Source organism: Sus scrofa, unplaced genomic scaffold (assembly GCF_000003025.6).
Source record: "Sus scrofa isolate TJ Tabasco breed Duroc unplaced genomic scaffold, Sscrofa11.1 Contig2717, whole genome shotgun sequence".
NCBI lineage: Eukaryota > Metazoa > Chordata > Mammalia > Artiodactyla > Suidae > Sus > Sus scrofa.
Genome location: NW_018085157.1, coordinates 68,849 through 89,092, shown reverse-complemented (window position 1 = coordinate 89,092; position 20,244 = coordinate 68,849). Strand labels below are relative to the sequence as shown.

At 44.5% G+C, this 20,244-nt stretch overlaps 1 protein-coding gene across 1 annotated transcript; it reads right to left on the bottom strand.

Moving 5' to 3' along the window:
- Positions 1 to 2,867: 2,867 nt before the first annotated feature.
- Positions 2,868 to 10,503, bottom strand: LOC110258677 (nuclear envelope pore membrane protein POM 121C-like). The gene is given in 6 exon segments (XM_021081955.1): positions 2,868 to 3,822; positions 3,892 to 4,537; positions 4,540 to 5,225; positions 5,228 to 6,221; positions 6,224 to 6,526; positions 10,471 to 10,503. Coding segments are annotated over 6 exon segments (3,576 nt in total). The 3' UTR covers positions 2,868 to 2,908.
- Positions 10,504 to 20,244: the final 9,741 nt, after the last annotated feature.

Sequence of the window (20,244 nt, the reverse complement as noted above, 5' to 3'; positions counted from 1 at the left end):
AAAGTGTGAATTAAGTCATGGGTTTCAGCCATCCCATAGCCAGCAATCTCTTTGCCGCATGGGATTCTATAAAATTGCATAGCACATATTGAATGTTAGGGCCTACTCATGTGCCTTGTACTAATTAGGATACCGGTCACTAACTTCAACAAAGGCTAAATAGAAATCTGAGCTGGCGAGGCATTCCAGAAAGGTAAGATGACAAGACAGCACAAGATCCCAAAAGGTACAGCTTCTTTCGAGAATTCTATCTCCAGAAATGAATAAATACACATTTCAGAGGTAAAATTAATGAGAGGTCACCCCTCAGATTTCTTCATTTAAAAAATTAATAAAGAATGAGGAAGAAGAGTAAATTCAGAGGGAGGTCAGAAATAACGGGAAGGAAAGAAACTAATAAACAGAGTGATTAAATGAATCCATAATGAAACATAAAGTTAAAAAAACATAACTCATGTTTGTGTTACAAAGTGTAAAATGGAATACTGAAATAAATTAAAAGGAAACATTCATACCAGAATTAAACCATTTTATTTATATTATTTCTAAAATGACTGAGACATTTAAGCGGTATAAAATATTAACTAGATATGTTTGTTACATTTTTAAATAGCAGTCTTCAAACGAAAAACGGCAGGTTCCATACATACATTTACTGCTGCTGTCTCACAAAATTACCCAAAAACTTAAAGGAAACATTAAAAGGGAATGATTCCGTAAGAACAAAGTTAATGGATAAAAGGGTAACAATGACAGTCACATTTTGCAATCAAAAGTATACTAAAAGAAACAACCGTAAACTCATGGAGCAATTCTGAAAATGCCTAGCAGGGGGGACAGTGCCAACAGGTAGTCCAAAGCTGCATGCTCTTGTAACGCAGAAGTATTCAAGAACTGGAAGCACTGTATACATTTGAAAATGAGGCTCACACTGTAGCTGAAAGTCAGACTGGTTGTACCTTTTGAGGAGAAACCTTTTTTCCCGTATTTCCTTGCAATCCTCAGAAGAGCAGAATAATATTTTGGTCTCCTGGGGGTTCCTGGACCAAGGGTCCTGCCTGGGGAACTGAGGCAAGCTAGCTCAGAGGACTAACCTGAGAGGGTCTGCCTTATGTAAGGTGTAGGCAGAAGCCTGATTTCTAGGCCTGTGCCCCACCCCCCTCTCGTCCTGGCAGATGTTCCAGGTTCAGGTCCCTCCTCAGCTCCACACACAACAGCCAGGAGTCGAGCTCTCCAGGGGGGTGGGGGGCACAGTCCCCTGCCAGCAGACAGTCACCCTCAGTCAAAATGGGCAGGGGGACTCCTTACACCTCCGTCACATTTATAAAATAAGAATGACATTTTGTGCTTCCAGCAGAAGCTCCAGGCCCTCGGAAAGGCTGCCTGGGACAGCATTTGAGCCTCTTCTTCACACAGGCATTACTGAACTATACAGCTAATTTCTAGTCTATAGTCTATAGTCTTTAACCACCTCAATGAACCAAGCTTGAAGGAATTTAAAAGGCAATTTAGCTTAAACACAAAAATAACTATTTTATCTGGTTGGAAATGTTTAAGGATGTTTTTCTTTTCACTTCGACACACGCACTCATGCTTCTCCCAAAGAGGATAGGCGTGGCAGCCAGGCTCTTGGGCCTGGGGTACGTGGTTTTGGAAAAAAGGAAGAAGAAAGGAAGGGGCGGGGGGAGTAAGATACGGTTTTAAAATGTTGCTTATTACTTAAACGCTTTCTAACTTATACGATGGGTGATCTAGCCTGCCGTGAGGTTAGGTAGATGGGCAAAGAAAAAAAGTGGCCCCATCCACCTAGGCCGCCAGCCCTGAAGATCAAAACACCAACTGAAAAGTCAAGACTCAGCACTTGGAGCCATCAAGTGGTGCTACTTTCCACATTCAAATAGCGAGGCCCCAGAAACTTAAACAGTTCCGTCCAGCATTACCAACGTGCCGCCACTCATACAATTCAATTATTCCATCAATCTCGACTCTAAGAGCAATGGACATGAGCATCCGATAAAGTAATACAGAATAAGGCTTAAACATGTGATCCCGGGGAGGTAGATAAGTCCAGTGAGGCCAACAGGGAAGGTGGACAAGGAGGCAGCTGAAAGCAGTGGTGGGCATCCTGCCTGTTCCAAGAGCTTCCCTCTCCCAGAGTGACAGGTCACCCCTCCATCTGCCAGGCTAACAGTCCTGAGCCACCAAGCTCGTGGGGGCCAAACTGGCAGAGAGGGTTGGCGATGAAACAGAGGCTCCGACTTGAGGAGCAGCACCCACTGGGGTATCCAAGGCAAAGCTAGACTCAGGATCATTTCAAAAGGAATTGATCCTGCAAGCAGTCGGTGACGGATAAAGCAGCAGGAATGGAGACCCTGAGTCCTCTAATGGGACAAGATGGGGAGACGCACCTTGCATAGCCAAGCCAAGCAAGGTAAAGCTATAGGGATAAGCGCTTCCCCCAAGCCCATCAAATGCATATCAGAGATGCAAGGGGTGAGGTCTCTACCTGCCACTCTCCAGCAGAGCTGGCTCTCAGGGAAACGCTGGCAAGGGAGCTGCCTCACTAAGCGTATATACCACGCGAGCCTCAGGGAAGGAAGCAGGCGATATGTTCAGCTGTTTCTTCAGTTCTCGCCAGCCTCACCAGTGCAACTGTTCAAGTAAGGTCACAGGCTTCGGCCCGGCCACCCTTCCTGCCTTCCCATCCCCCCAAGGCCTGGGCCTTCTGCTTCCTGCAAGACAGGAACAGCCTCTGCACCTGCCACTCCTCCTCCCCGCCCCATGGCTGAAGCAGGACTGGTTCAGAGATCTCAGCTTCATGGAACTAGAAGGTGAGAGGCTCTTTCTGGCAGGTGCCAAGGTCCAGTTGTTGGCAGGAGGGGTAAGGGGGGGGGGTTAGGGCCAGGGGCTACTTCTTGCTAGTGTGCTGCCTCCGGGCCTGTAGCTGTTGCCAAGCCCCTGGGGGCTTGGGTCCCGCACCAATGGAAAAGGAAGGTCCTTTTCTAACAAAGCCCTGGATGGGTGTTGAGGACGCCCCAAAGGAGAGGCTGCTGCCTGATGTGCCCACCCCAGGGCCAGGGGTGCTCTGACCAAAGGTGGGCGTGGAGGCGCCTCCAAACACAGGTTGGCTCTCTGCAGTGCAGGCCACATTGAGGCCAAAGGATGTGTTCTGGCTGGGTGCACCCAGGCTCTTCTGACTCAAGCCTCCCACAAAAGGAGTCGTGCTGCCAGCGGTCCCACTCTGTCCTGCTCCGGAGCCAAAGGCTCCTGAGGCAGAGCTGGTGCCTGGCGAAGCCACACTGAGCCCAAAGCCTCTGCTGCCAGACGGTGGGGCTGCCCATCCCCCAAATGTGAAGGGAGATGGTGTCGTGCTACTGGAGCGACTGGCCCCACTGCCGGTGGTCTGGGCTGTAGCTCCAAAGCCAGAGGTGGTGGCTGCACCAAAGGAGAAAACGGCTGTGGTGCTGCCAAAGGCTGGCTGGGGGCCGGCAAGGGTGCCCGAGGCAGAGGCTGTGGCTTTCAGGCCACCAAGAGTGGACTGTGTGGTGCTGCCAAAGGCTGGCTGGGCTGCGGCTGGAGTGGCAGTCGGGGCGGGGGCTGCAGAGTTTCCCAACGTGAAGGAGCTACACAAGCTGGGGACAAGGGATGGCTTGGCAGCCCACTGCTGCTGCCCATCAGTGGCCCCAAACCTGGGCTGGGCGTTGGATCCTGGATACGATGACAGAGAGGGCTTGGCACTTGAGCCAAAGGGAACGCTGATGGCTGGGCGGGGGGTGCTACTGAATGTCAGCGTGGCCTGGCTGGTGGTGGCTGGGGCAGAGGCTGGAAGGCTGCTGCTCAAATCACTAAAGCCAGCAGTGCTAGCGCTGCTGCTGCTGCTGCTGCTGCTGCTGCTGCTGCTGCTGCTGGCCACTGCCTGAGGGGCACCGGGAAGGGACTGGCCAAAGCTGGTGACTGCTCTTGAAGGAGGCATGGTGGGAGGCTTACCAAGCTGGACTATGGAGCTGGAACCCACAGCTGGGTTTGTGAAGCTGCCACCAGAGGCAGAGGGAGTCCCAAAGAGGACGGGCTGGGAGGTGGAAGCGGTGGTGCTAGTCACGCTGCTCAGGGTGCTGGTCATGCTGCTCACACGGAAGCTGAACACGGGCTTCAGAGCAGAGTCTACGGAGGTGCCAGCTGTGGTCGCAGCAGCCACTGCAGAGGTGGCACGGGTCTGGCCAGGGAAGAGAGGAGCGCTCATAGCACTGGCTGGAGGAGCTGCCTGCTTGAAGAAGGGAGTTACTATGGGCACGGATGCAGGGGCCTCCCTGGTGTGAAAGCCAGGTTTAAAAGTGCGGGACGGGCTGCGGGTACTTGCGGGGAGGGCTGAGCTGGAAGATGTGGTGGCTGGGACCTTGGAAGGGCTAGAGGGCAAGGGGCCCTCGTTCTTGCTTTTAGGAGGGGGCCAAAAAATGGGATCGAGCACGGGAGATGGTGAAGACACAGCAGGAGCTGCAGAGGCAGGAGGCTTAGCAGGTGAGGTGCCCAGCATTCCACAAGGAATGTTCTGCTTGCGGGGGGGAGGGGGGCCGACAAGGCTTGGGAGTTGGCAGATGTCTCAGCCTGAGGGGCTGGAGGTGACTTGGTGTCAGTGACTGGTCCTGTGGAAGAAGCGGGGGTAAGGGTGCCGCCACAGAAAACAGCTGTAGGTTTGCAGTCCGAGGAGGTGCCCGCAAGAGGCCCTGACTGTGAAGAGCCAAGAGGGGCCAGAGGGCCGGGTGTCTTCGGAGGCGAATGGGCCACAGGGCTTGCCATGCCAGCAGACTTGGGGGGCGATGGTAGGCCTGGGGAATCCTGCTGCTTCTTCAAGCTCTTCAACAGTGGGCTAGGGCTTGGGGCTGGGAGGGAGGTTTTGGTGGCAGGAGTCCCAGCAGTAGGCAGGCTGAAAGAGACCGGAGGCTGACTGGTAGGTGGGTTCTCAGGGACAGCGCTCAAGGCAGTATCAGTCTTATCCTCCAAGATCTTGCTGAACCATTGTGACAAAGCTTTCTTTTCCAAGTCTAAGTCTTCCGCAGTGACTGAATACCCAAGCTGGGGAGGTGGAGGCAAGGTCAGCTGCTCCCCTCGCCAGGACCGCAGCAGCTGCACCTTCCGCTTACGCTGCCCTGAGCTGCCAGGTGTTGGTGGAGAACTCCACGAGTTCTCTTTCTCCCTTGTGGTGGTATCGGCAACTTCTGCTCCCGGGACTCCTTGTCTGTTGTGAATGCAGTTGAAGAAGCCGAATGATGAGAAAGTTCCTCTTCTCTTATTTCCTTTGCTGGCCTCGCTAGAGCCTGGGAGCAGGACGAAGCTGGCCTGGAGAAGGGGGATGACCTAGGACCACTCCTCTTCCGCAGCTGAGAGAGACCTCCAGTAGAACTGTAAGAACTGGTGATGGCATTGCGCCTGGAGATGGGCACGCCGCCTGAGTACGTGCTGGTCAAGGAGCTCAGAGAAGAGGTGCGTGACCTCTTATATAAGTGGGCATCTGAGCTCTGGGGACTGAGACCTCTCTTCAGAGACCCAGGCTTAGGCACAAAAGAGGCAGGGATTCCACTGGCCGCCAGCGGCTCAAATGCTGAATGTCCACGTCCACTGCTGTCCTGGCGCCTTCTCTTTTCTTCCTGGCCATCAGCCAGTATTTGGTCTTCCTCCTTCACCGTCCTTTTCTTCCTCGCTCTGAGGGCACTCAGCACAGTCTCCTTTGCACATGGGTCTGGGGCACTAGCTGATGGGGAGGACACGGTTGAGCTGCTACTCTGCTCTGATAGCGGGGGACGAATCCGCTTGCTATCCGGAGGAGCAATCCTCACTCTCACTGGGCTGCACACCACTTTGGAATTGCGAGCAGAGAGCACAGTCTTCCTGTGACAACTATTCCAGCACACCGTGGGAAGGACCCCCAGCGAGGCATAGTGGGCCTGCTGGATTGGGTATCTCCTTCGAGGTGTTATTACAAACCGATGTGCTACAGGGCCACAACCCCGGAGGGCCGTTCTCCTAGAGGGTCGGGGAAGAGGAGTGGGTAGGGAGGGGTGAGTATGAACCCCGGGGGTATGGCCTGATGGAGCTGGCGGCGGTGGCGTGGGGCGGGTGGGCGGGCGGCGGCCAGGCCTCTCCCGCAGGTCCCTGGCCTCCGAGGTGGAGGCAGGCTGCGGGGGGGCGGGCTTGCCTAGGTAGTTGCCCATGAGGAACAGATGAGCGCGGGTCCAAGTCCTTGGAAGAGGCGCGGAGGCTCTAGGAGACTTCCGTTTACTGCTGACTACGCCGGAGGCAAGGTGAGCAGTGTTCCATGGCAGCGCGCCTTCAGAACCAGCGAGGTTCGGAAGGCGCGTGAACCTCGGGGCTCGCGGCGCAGGCCCCACCAGACCGCGGTCGCCCCCACAGCTAGCCAGGCCAGCGTAACCGCCACCCCCGCGGGCACCAAGTACAGCACGAGGCCCAGCAGCCACAGGCCCAGCAGCGCTGCCCCTGCCCCTGGCAGCACCAGCCCACAGACCCAAGGTCCCTAACACTGGCTATCAACCTCCGCTCCACAGGTTGCCTCCTGCAGTCACCGCAGCTGCTGCAGACACCGTGACTACGCAAGCAAGGGTAGCCCCAGAATAAATAATAACAAACAGTCAAAAATAAAACCCCCAAAACAAATGTGCATGCGCCAGATATACTTGAGTGAAAATAATCACATAGGTAAGATACAGACACATATACCTGTATCATAAAAATGCTTGGAGAATGTCAACTTTAGGATAATGCTACACAGGCAGGGGATGAGGCTATCGATGAAGACAAAAGGGGAACCTCAGTGGGATGTACTGTACTTGATTTTAAAACACTTTCCAAATCTGAAACAGACCTAAGTAACACGTTAAGACATGTTAAACATAATCTCCATATGATGAATGATTCATCGTCTATGTATTTTTATCTACGGTTGAAATAATGAGAAAGTGGAGAAACATGTACTACATATCGGTATGTTAAAATGTTTAGAGGATTCAGAAAAGAACACAAATAAAACACTCTCTTTACATAGATAGACAGGTAAATAGTCTAATATATTCGACCAAAATAATAGTCTTTGGTGCCCCACAGTTTTAAAACTTCCAAAGGAACGATTACTTGTTCCCTCATTTGACTATATGACTTGTAATCATTCAGATGATTCCATCTGAATGGTTAAAAAGAAACCAAATGAGGTCATCTCATTCGAATGTAAATTAGTACAGCCATGGTGGGAACCAGTAAGGAGATTCCTCAAAAAGTTAAAGGAAAAAAAAAATACCATAGGATACAGCAATTTCAAACTGAAGGACATGAAATCGGTACTTCAAAATGATATCTGCACTCCCATGTTCACTGCAGGAACATTCACCATAACCAATATAAGAAAACCAGGTAAGTGCCCAACAACAGATGAATGGATAACGTGTGTGTGTGTGTGTGTGTGTGTGTGTGTGTGTGTGTGTGTGTGTGTGTGTGTGTGTGTGTGTGTGTGTGTGTGTGTGTGTGTGTGTGTGTGTGTGTGTGTGTGTGTGTGTTATCCAGCCTTAAATGCCCAAGAGATCCGGCAAAAACAGATGAACCTGGAAGACCTGCTACATCACATAAACCAAACACAATAAGATAGAATGATCTCACTCATTTATAGGATCTAAAAGTTGAATACATACAAGCAAAGACTAGAACAGAGCTCACCAGGGGCAGAGAGGTGGGAGAAATGAGCATATGTTGGCCAAAGGACACACACTGCACCTATGTAGGAAAAATTAAGCTCGAGCGCCAAAGCAGAGTATGGTAACTATAAATTAGACCAAATGGTCCTAACAGGCGTACATAGATATTTCTACGCAACAGAACAACAAACACGCTTCTCAAGTGCACAGAGCACATTCTTTAGGATAGATCATATCATGAGCCACATCATGTTAAAACAAACTTTCACAAATTTAAAAAGATTTAAAACTATAGCAACTTGTTCACCCATGGTGGATAAGACACTAAAAAACAACAAGAGGAATGCTGGAAAGTTTACAAACATACAGAAAATAAATAACACATCTCGGAACTACCAATGGGTCAAAGAAGAAATCCAAAGATTTACAACAAAATAATCTCCAAACAAATGAAAACAGAAACACAATACACCAAAACATAGAGGATGCTACAAAAGCAGTTCCTACAAGAAATTTTATATTGATGCGAGCAAATGCTAAGAAAAAACATCTTGGGGTTCCCGTCATGGAACAGTGGATACAAATCCGACTAGGAACCATGAAGTTGCAGGTTCGATCCCTGGCCTCACTCGGTGGGTTAAGGATCCCATGTTGCCGTGAGCCATGGCATAGGTCACAGATATGGCTCGGATCTGGCATTGCTTTGGCTGTGGTGTAGGCTGGCAGCTATAGCTCCGACTAGCCCCCTAGACTGGGAGACTCCATATGCTGAGGGGGTGGCGCTACAATGTTTTGTTTTGTTTTTTTATGTAAGAAAGAAGAAAGAAAAAAATCTCAATTAAATACCTGAACACTTCAATTCTTTGAAGTTGCTTTCAAGGAATCAGAAACAGGAACCAGCTAAGCCCAAGGTTAGAAAGGAAGGAAGGAAATATAAAACATCAACATGGGAAAAAAATGAAATAGAACAAAACAGCCATAACCAACCAACCAATCAAACAACAACAACAACAACAACAACAACAAAAGCAATAAAAGAACTGCTTGGAAAGATAAATATAATGACAAAACTTGATCTCACATATGGCATGAATGAACCTATATATTAAAGAGAAACACTCTCACAGACACTTGGAACAGACTTGTGGTTGCCAAGGGGGTTGTGGGGAGGGAGTGGAATACTTGGGGAGTTTGGGGTTGGGAAATGCAAACTACTACATTTAGAATGGATAAGCAATGAGGTCCTATGGATAGCACAGGGAATTATATCCAGTCTCTTGGGATAGAACATGATGGAAGAGAGTATGAGAAAAAGAATGCATATGTGTATATATGTGTATGGGTGTGTGTGTGTATACACTATGCTGTATAGAAAAAACTGACACAATGTTATAAATCAACTATGATTTTAAAAAAACTTTAGACTAAGAAAAAGAGAGAAAATTCAAAAAAATTAGAAATGAAAGAGGAGACGCTAGAGAAAAACATATGCTAAAGACATAGGCAAAAAAGACATTTAGAAGTAGTCTTTAGAGAAAATCTTCCCGATCCTTGTGAAAAGTGTTGCTACCACTTTTGTTAGACACACCTCCCACCTTAACCCACTCCAAACCAGCTCCATGGTCCTGCCTAAGGCGCTGATACTATTTGGAAGTGACCATGGAAAAATCAATGTCCATGAATATGGTCAAAATTCAGTAAGAAAGGACTGAGTTGAAAATAAAACATTTGACAAAATCGAGCACTGATTTATGATGAAAATCCTGCATAAACTAAACCTAGAGATATGAAAATATGTGGAACAGAATATGGGAAAGCTAGAGTTAAAATCATATTTAATGATGAGAGGCCAAATACTTTATCCTTAAGATCAGGAAAACGACCTTACCAATCTTACGACTTCCACTCAGCATTGTACTCGAGCATCTTGCAGGACAACATGTTAAGGGGAAAATTAATAAATGGAACATTAACTAGGAAAGAATAAAATCTGCCTTTATCCCCAGATTGTATGACTTTATAGAAGAACACGAAGGAGATCTATTTAACCCATTCTAATCTATTCCATAATGGTTGGGGCAGGGCTTCTGATCATGAAACACTTTTGTGTGTGTGTGTGTGTGTGTGTGTACGTGTGTGTGTGTGTGTGTGTGTGTGTGTGTGTGTGTGTCTTTTTGCTGTTTCCTGGGCCACTCCCAGGGCATATGGAGGTTCCCAGGCTAGGGGTCAAATTGGAGCTGTAGCCTCCGGCCTATGCCAGAGCCATAGCAACGTGGGATCCGAGTCACATCTGCAACCTACACCAAGGCTCACGGCAACGCTGGATCATTAACCAACTGAGCAATGGCAGGGACTAAACCCGCAACCTCATGGTTCCTAGTCAGATTGGTTAACCACTGCGCCACGACAGGAACTCCTGATCATAAAACATTTTCTAAAGGAAAGAACACCTGAGCTTAAGAGTAAACTATACAGACCATTGATTCAGACCTAGAGGATGTTTAAAAGAGAAACTTTTAAGGTAGCAATAAAGGGAACTCCTCATTTTGGGGGGTTCACTAAAGTAGTCAACTCTTGCGTGTACAGCAGCCTACAAGATGTACATGTCAGTAGCTTAAGGTTCTACACAGACCACTCATCTGGGCTAGTCTTAATAATATGCCCAGCTGTAATAAATCTGCATGATGGCATTTAGGAGTTTCTCAATGAAATTCAAATTTATATATTTCATGAGTCTCCAAAAGCCATCAAAACCGTTTAATGAATGGACCACTACGGCCTTGCTGAACTTGGAAGATTTGTGCGTCATGGTTGATGTGAATTAGCCGTGGGTTTTACTTCCATAAGCCACCGCTTCCACCCCTTCATTCTTCTGTATATCATCTGATAGCAACCTTTTTGGCTACTGTACTTGCTTTATCTAAAACAGAGTTAGCAGTTCTCTTGGGGAAAGACTTTATCACTATTCTGATCTTCAAGAATAAAATACACATAGACATTTTCGTTATTTTCAAGAACGACCCAAAAGTTGACTTCTCCGTTGCGTCTTTCTAGGCCTCTGGTCAGAATTAATCTTACTCTTTCCCACATTCATATTTCACAACATTTTCTGAAAAACGGTCTCTTTACCTCTACAGAGTTTGTATCTCATGACTCATCAGGAAAATAGATGTCTTCATTAAGTTGAACTGCAGGGGCATTAGAGACCAGGTTTCAGGTGGATTAACTGTTCAACTCAGTGTTCTCTATAGAGCAAGATCACAAGGGCTCTACATTGATCACTTGCTGTAATACCACAGTGAACTGACCACCAGGGTTCAATTAGGGACTGCCTCACTCTACCTAACAAATCAGGGCTTATAATTTCTAATATACGGCACCACCCTAACAATTCACTGAATGCTTGCTTCTTCAGAGTCAAATGTCAAGTGTTTTTGCCAAACTAGTTTAATATATACATATATATTCTTCAAATACAAAGTCATCGATCAGCTAATTTACCTATCTACGATCATTCTTCTCTCCCTTTTGCTCATGTCTTCCCACTGTGAGAGTGTTGGAATAAAGGAAGAAAGCAAGGAAAATGTGGGTGACCTTCGACTACTTATGGCAATCTAGTACATGTCTCTGTATATATCATAGAAGTAATGAAGCAATCAATCAATCTACGATCATTCTTCTCTCCCTTTTGCTCATGTCTTCCCACTGTGAGAGTGTTGGAATAAAGGAAGAAAGCAAGGAAAATGTGGGTGACCTTCGACTACTTATGGCAATCTAGTACATGTCTCTGTATATATCATAGAAGCAATGAAGCACGGATCTAAAGATAAGTAACCAATCGATTCTTATAAATCACAAAGATATTAAATATAAGTGGAATAATTATGTAGAAATGATATATAAAGAGCATTGATTTTAATGTTGACAGAGCAAAAATATCCTTTTACTACCTCAGTATGCCTTAATCTAACATATATATTATAGAGGAATATACGCTCAATTTAGGAACTTTATAAAATACTGAAAAGTGTAACAGTCCCTCGAAATAACCACAGTAAGACAAATCCATAATGATACCACTAAAGGTAACAGCATTAACGAGATGGAGGTGTGGAGGTGTTCGTAAAATTTTTGCAGATTTGATTCTATAAATGGTACTAAGCACTGGAATTCATTCAGGTCTTTTATTTTTTGGCTGTGTATTTACTGGGCTAGTCATTTAACCCCTAACGATTTAGGGCTTAGTTTCTACTGGTAAAATACACGTTTTAAAATGTGGCATGATGTGTAAATCAATGAGGTAATCTGTGTAAAGCTTAGCTTCTATAGCTAGGATAGGGAAAATGGTGAAAGTAGCAAAAATTCTTGTGATGACAAATTCGATCCTAGAGGAGCAAAGCTGGAAAAAGTATGTTATAAACAAAACACACAGAATTGTGGCCCTAAGCAAAAAGCAAAGGCACAAACTATCTATATAATAACTACTTTATGCAGTTGAAATCTTTGGAAAGGATTTAGAATCAGTTAAATTATACTGGAAACTAAGGTTGAGAAGGAAAAAAAAATGCTTTAGCCATTTAGAAAATCCTTCTATTCCAAAACCAGACAAAGATAACACCAAAAAAGAAAACTATCGGCCAATATCTTTGATGGACATAGATGCAAAAATTCTCGACAAAATCTTAGCTAACCGAATCCAACAACACATCCAAAAAAGTATACACCATGACCAGGTAGGGTTTATCCCACGTTCACAAGGATGGTTCAACATACGCAAATCAATCAACGTCATACACCACATTAACAAAAGATGTCAAAAATCATACGATCATCTCAATAGATGCAGAAAAAGCATGACAAAGTCCAACATCCATTCATCATCAAGACCCTCACCAAAGTGGGTGTAGAGGGAACATTCCTGAACATAATCAAACCCATTTATGACAACCCCACACAAATATAATACTCAATGGGGAAAAGCCAAAAGCCTTCTCACTCAAATCTGGAACAAGACACGGATGCCCACTCTCACCACTGCTACTCAACACAGTTTTGGAAGTCCTAGCCACAGCAATTAGACAAACAAAAGAAATAAAAGGCATCCATATAGGAAGAGAAGAGATCAAACTGTCACTGGATGCAGACGACATGATACTATACATAGAAAACCCTAAGGACTCAACCCAGAAACTACTTGCACTGATAAAGAAATTCAGCAAAGTGGCAGGATATAAGATTAATCTTCAGAAATCAGCCACCTTTCCGTATACCAGCAATGAAATATTAGAAAAGGAATACAGGAATACAAAAATACAATACCTTTTAAGATTGCACCTCACAAAATCAAATACCTCAGAATACATCTGACTAAAGAGGTAAAGGACCTATATGCCAAGACCTATAAAACTTCAATCAAAGAAATCAAACAAGACGTAAAGAAATGGAAAGATATTCCATGTTCATGGACTGGAAAAATCAATATTGTAAAAATGGCCATGTTACCCAAAGCAATCTACAGATTCAATGCTATCCCTATCAAATTACCCATGACATTTTTCGCAGAACTACAACAAACAATCCAAACATCTAGATGGAACCACAAAAGACCCAGAATCGCCAAAGCAATCCTGAGAAACAAAAACCAAGCAGGAGGCATACCATTCCCAGACTTCAAGAAATATTACAAAGCCACAGTCAGCAAAACAGTGTGGTACTGGTGTCAAAACAGACAGACAGACCAAGGGAACAGAATAGAGAACCCAGAAATAAACCCTGACACCTATGGTCAATTAAGCTTTGGCAAGGGAGGCAAGAACACAAAATGGGAAAAAGAAAGTCTATTCAGCAAGCATGGCTGGGAAACCTGGACACCTGCATGCAAAGCAGTGAAACTGGAACACACCCTCACACCATGCACAAAAATAAACCCCAAATGGCTGAAAGACTTAAATATAAGACAGGACACCATCAAGCTCCTAGAAGAGAACACAGGCAAAACACTCTCTGACATCAGCACCATGAATGTTTTCTCAGGTCAGTCTCCCAAAGCAATCAAAATAAGAGCAAAAGTAAACACATGGGACCTCATCAAACTGACAAGCTTTTGCACAGCAAAGGAAACCCAAAAGAAAACAAAAAGACAACTTACAGAATGGGAGAAAATACTTTCAAATGATGCATCCCACAAGGGCTTAATCTCTAGAATATATAAGCAGTTTATACAACTCAACAGCAAAAAAGCCAATCAATCAATGGAAAAATGGGCGAAAGACCTGAATAGACATTTCTCCAAGGAAGATATACAGATGGCCAGCAAACACATGAAAAAATGCTCCACATCGCTGATTGTAAGAGAAATGCAAATCAAAACTACCATGAGATACCACCTCACACCAGTCACAATGGCCATCATTCATAAGCCCACAAATAACAAGTGCTGGAGGGGGTGTGGACAAAAGGGAACCCGCCTGCACTGTTGGTGGGAATGTGAACTGGTACAGCCACTATGGAGAACAGTTTGGAGATACCTTGGAAATCTATACACAGAACTTCCATACGACCCCGCATTCCCACTCTTGGGCATATATCCAGACAAAACTCCTCTTAAGAGAGACACATGCACCCGCATGTTCATTGCAGCACTATTCACAATAGCCAGGACATGGAAACAACCCAAATGTCCATCAACAGATGAATGGATTCGGAAGATGTGGTATATATGCACAATGGAATACTACTCCGCCAAAAAAAAAAAAAAAGAATGACATAATGCCATTTGCAGTAACATGGATGGAACTAGAGACTCTCATACTGAGTGAAATGAGCCAGAAAGACAAAGACAAATACCATATGATAGCACTCATAACTGGAATCTAATATCCACCACAAATGAACATCTCCACCGAAAAGAAAATCATGGACTTGGAGAATAGATATGTGGCTGCCCGAAGGGAGAGGGAGGGAGTGGGAGGGATCGGGAGCTTGGGATTATCAGACACTACTTAGAATAGAGTTACAAGGTGACCCTGCTGAGCAGCATTGAGAACTATGTCTAGATACTCATATTGCAACAGAACATAGGGTGGGAAAAAACGTACACATGTAAGAATAACTTGATCCCCATGCTGTACTGCAGGAAAAAAATAAAAAAAGAAGAAAATCTTTCAAAAATGTTCATTCTAAACTTCCTTTTGCAAGAAGGGACATGCAACACAACTATAGTTTCTTACTCTGTTTTTTACTGTTAATTTTTTTTTTTTCTTGGTCTGTCTCTGGCTGCCCCCACACCACATGGAAGTTCCCAGGCCAGGGACTGAATCCAATCCCTATCAGCAACCTACACCACAGCTATAGCAATGCTGGATCCTTAACCCCCTGCACTGCACCAGGAATTGAACTGGCCATGGCACAGACACAAGCTGGATCACTGACCCACTGCGCCACCACAGGGACTCTCCATTGCTTAGTTTGAAAGGCTGTAAAAATTCCTAGCATCACTCTTCTGTAAACCCAAAACAGTTGGATAGGAACTTCATCTTGCACTCTGCTGCACATCAGAGATGCAAGTGGTGAGGGCTCTACCGGCGAACCTCCAGCCGCAAATAGGCAAAAATGACCCCATCTACAAAACAGAAACAGATCGGGCACGTGGAGAACAGACTTGTGGATGCTGCTGGGGACAGAGGAGGGAGTGGATGGATGGGGAGTGTGGGGTTGGAGTATACAAACTATGAAGTTTGGAGTGGATAAGTACTGGGGTCCGACTGTACAGCACAGGGAACTCTGTCCTGTCTCTTGCGTTACAACATGATGGAATATAACATGAAAAAAGAAGGAATATATATATATATATATATTCACACACACACACATATACACAACTGGGTCACTTTGTTCAACAACAACTTCTTAAATATAACATGCTAAGTATTTGGACAGCTGTTCCCCTATTAACCTCAGGTGACTAACCACTCACCACTGTGGAGAGCATCACTGATGCTACCAATTTTATTAACCTGCTTGAATTCCTGCCAGTTTTCTGTGTTTTCTCCTATGTAAAAATTATCCTTAAGTACTTTTCTGTAATCTGAATGCGATCATCCATATACATGCTGCTGACTGAAGAAATGTTTTCATGTTGAGATACGAGGAAGTCATCCTGGATTTCACCTGATTTGGCCTGAACTTTACACTAACTAGAACACTCTTTCCCATGGCCTGCCAAACATCCTTAGTACACCTGCTTTAACCACTAAAGGAAATAATGCACTAAGAACATCAAGATGGGGAGTTCCTGGAGTGGCACAGCGGAAACAAATCCAACTAGGCCCCGTGAGGTTGTGGCTTCACTCCCTGGCCTCGCTCAGTGGCTTCAGGATCTGGTGGTGCTGTGAGCTGTGGTGTAGGTCACAGACACGGCTTGGATCTGGTGTTGCTGGGCCTGTGGTGTAGGCTGGCAGCTGTAGCTCCAATTGGACCCCTAGCCTGGGAACCTCCATATGCAGTGGGTGTGGCCCTAAAAAGACAAAAGACAAAGACAAAAAAAAAAATAGAATTGCGAGATGGAGCAACTGATTCAGGCATTCAAAGTGGAAACAGGTAGCCATTGTGGATGTTGTTTCAGTCTTGTTCCTGCATCAAGGAGAACTTTACTTTTCTGAACTACCTCAAACTCAAGAATATCACCAGCCATTTGCAAAACACTCTCTTCTACCACCTGCCAGCTGCAACTTTATGCTCTCTCTCTAAAGCCTATCAGTGTAACTATTCAAACATTTTGGACCCCAACCAATCCTCACTTAAAAAGGGCCCTTACTTCTTGCCTGTTCCAATCCTAACGCTTGACAGACAGCTTATGTACCTTTGCCATCTTTGCCTGCATAGGCCTCCCACATTCTGTAGTTCAGTGGAAACACAATTCCAATGCTTATTGAGGCTCTCTCTCCTAGGCTACAGTCTTCAGTGTACATCAGATAAAGCTCTCGTCTATTCCTATCACTGACTGGACACTGATGGTCTGTGTTGACGGCACTAACCTGAGAAAACACCCTTCCAGACTCATTTCCCACCGGCAGCTTTCAATGAAGCCCCAGACTAAGTTACATAATGTTTTACTAATATCCTCATAATTGAATAAGCATATCTGACTGTAATTATCGGACATTCAACTATGACAGACCGAGCTTGTCTTCATCTAAATTATTACTCTTATTTGAATACCCTAGGAGACATTTGGCACTTATGACGTGACCTTAATGTTTGTATGTGATCCTTAATACTCTCCGCTTTAAAACTGTATTATTTCTTAGAGAGAACCAAAGCTAGACATATATAACCTTTTCGTATAATTTTCTTTCATCTGCTAGATTGGGCTCTGGAAGGGAGATAATTTAGGTATTCCTAAGGAGGTTGGTTGGAAATCCTATATTCCTTCACTGTGTTTGAAGAATGTGTTACAAAGGAATTACAGTACTCCGAGTCCAATGGTGAGTGAATACATTCTGAAATTATGAATGTCACTCTCTTTAAATCCTAAACTGTTCCCACACCACAGCTTTCATGAAAAGAAGAACGGAGTTGGCAACGTGTGACTGTTAGTTTTATGGGTCAACAGGGTTAGGTTATTCAGCCTAACAATACGGTTAGGATCCAGCTGTTTAATCAGGCTTAATCTAGGGGTTGGTGTGAACAAATTTTGTAGCTGTGCTTAACATCTACAATCAATTGGTCTTAAACAGGCCACTCTTGCAAAAGTAGGTAGGCCTCATAAAATCAAGTGAAAGGTCTTCAGAACAAAAACTCAAGTTTCCCAAAGAAATGATTCGGCCTTAAGACTGCAAACTCAAATCGTGTCTTTATTTCAAACCCCGAGTTTTAGCCTGCATGTCTATCCTGCCAATTTTGAACTTACTTGCCCCCAAAATCACAGGAACTAATTCCAAGAATGGATGGATGAATGAATCAACAGAGATGGATAGATAGATAGATAGATAGATAAAGAACCCTGAACCCCAATGCACATAAGATATGAAGAATGCAAGAGAAAAAAAAAAAAACTGAACAGGAATCTTAATACCTGTTAATGTCAGCATTATCAGTTTCAGTAAAAAGCAAATGAATGTAAAAAGTAATGTCCAGATAATAGAACCAACAATCTGAAAATACAGACTGTCTTGACTTTACAGTGGTGCTTTGGCTGATTCCATGCAATGGTCTCATGTGAATATGAAGTCAGATAGCAAAGGGCAACCTTATTCACATTAAGCATGAAAAAAGAGAATATAAAGCAAATACAATATTTTTCCATTTGAAACTTCTCAGTGTCTAGGCTGCTAGATATAGCATCTGGTAATACAAATTTAAACCATTGCTACATTTGGTTACCTATGGTTACATTTAGTTGTCATCAAGTAAAACTTCCAAATGAAATCCAGAGACAAACATTAACCTGCTCCTAAAACAAAAATTCTACAGTTTCCCCCTTGTGTATAGATTGTGTATTACTATTTCTTAATTCATATTTGCATTCCAAGACCGTAAGATGTTTCAGTGACTACTTCTGACAGACTGGCATGTTATATAATTTTTAGCACAAAACTGAAGGTTTTCATGCAAATGCTCGGCCCTGTAGATTCTAGAGCAAATGCCGGTCAAGGGATGAACTGTTCAAGAATTCTTAGCCTATCTATCATATTTTTAATTCGTATTTAGAAGAGGGACTATGTGTTTAGAGCCTATGTATCCCCATGGTGCCCAGTATTACTCTGATCCTATTCCTCATAATTATTGTCTCAAACCAGACAGCTAAGCTTCTGCTGCTTTTCCATGTAAAAATTAGTTTTCTGCTAGGTGGAGAGGCCTGTCTGATCTTCAGAACCCTGGAAGAAAGTTAACACATAAACACCTAAGCTAAATTCTGTCTCCAGGAAACAGTATTTTTCTGCATTTTTCCAAATAAACTGTCTTTGTCATGATTTGAATAGATACACCTTCTAGAATCACTGAGTGGCTGAATTCTTCCAGGGCCTGAGAAACTAACAACTTAGCCCATCCAATTATACTCAGTACCATCCTCTTCATTGCTCACTAGATCATGTTGCTGAGGTTGAAGCATGCCTTAACCCTAAAGCAAACTGACCAATAAAAACATGCTTTCAATTAATGATGAAGGCACAGGACCTTTAGTCTATAAGAAGCTACGACGTGAAGCTGAAATACACAGGCCATGGTAACGGCCAGACAAGCCTCCTTTTCCTCTAAAATTGGTGGCTGTGTGTTAGTTAAATAACTACCTAGAGTATTTCTCTTTATGCTTAACATCTACTGAATATAGACTTAAGTAACTCCATTATTGCTATTACTCATCAGTGAAGCCGGAAAATGCCAACAGAATGTGGATAAGATGCTGAAAAAAGGACTCTGTTTTAAAACACAAGGAAATGATATGTCAGTTCCATTGTTCTTGAGGAACTAACCAGAAAACATAATATTCAATGTGAAATAACACACAGCCAGTTTCAAAGACATGTGCTTTTGCACATAGAATTTCACTATATCTACGTCCTACAGAGTTCTCTCAATTTTCAAATTTCTGTCAAAGTACGTGAAAGCCAAAGAAAATGTTCATGATTTTCTCAACAAGCCACATTACAAATGCAGTGACAGAGGCCAAGTGATTAGAGAGTACACTTAACTGAAGACTTTGTTAAAATATAATGTCTGGGGAGAACCTTTTCTGTTTGTCTGTTTGGTTTGGTTTGGTTTTAGGGATGCACCTGCTGCTTACGGAAGTTCCCAGGCCAGGGGTCTTGCCCGGGAACTTCCCAGCTACAGCTGCCGGCCCCTACCACAGCGGCTTCCGGCCTACACCACAGCACTTGCTGGTCCACACCACAGCCACAGCAGTGTAGGATCTGAGCCATGTCTGCAGCCTACACCATAGCTTGCGGCAATGCCTGATCCTCAGCCCACCCAGCGAGGCCAGGGATCAAAGCCACGTCCTCTTGGGTACCGGTCGGGTTCATTACTGCTGAGCCACAAGGGGAACTCCCTGGTTAGACCCTTTGTGCCATTTATGCCAGATGAATTGCCTACCTTGGCATGAAACATCAACAGCTATGGCCACAGGCTCATTTGACAACCACTCTGTGTAACTTAAGTTTTATGAACAAGTAGAATGAATAGACATGAACAACTTCTCTTAGTCAAGAACTATGAAATCTCTATCATTGTAGTGAAAAGCAGCGAACAATCTATAATTGTTCCTGACTTCACTGTTACTTCATCTTTGTAAGACCAGACAGGACCTGTCATTCGTATAAAGGGCAGCTTTTATGTTACTAGAAAATTACTAATTTGGTAACATAGGTGTACATTTTGAAGGACATGTATTTCTTTTCAATTTGTGTTTGGCTTAAATCTAAAATCGCCCAGCCATGGTTCAGGACAGCCCCAGAGAAGTTCAGACCTAAAACATGTACTATCAACTCATATTCCAGTGTCTGAGTTCAAAGTTCACAGTTTAATAGGGGTTCCCAAATTTTAAAGAACT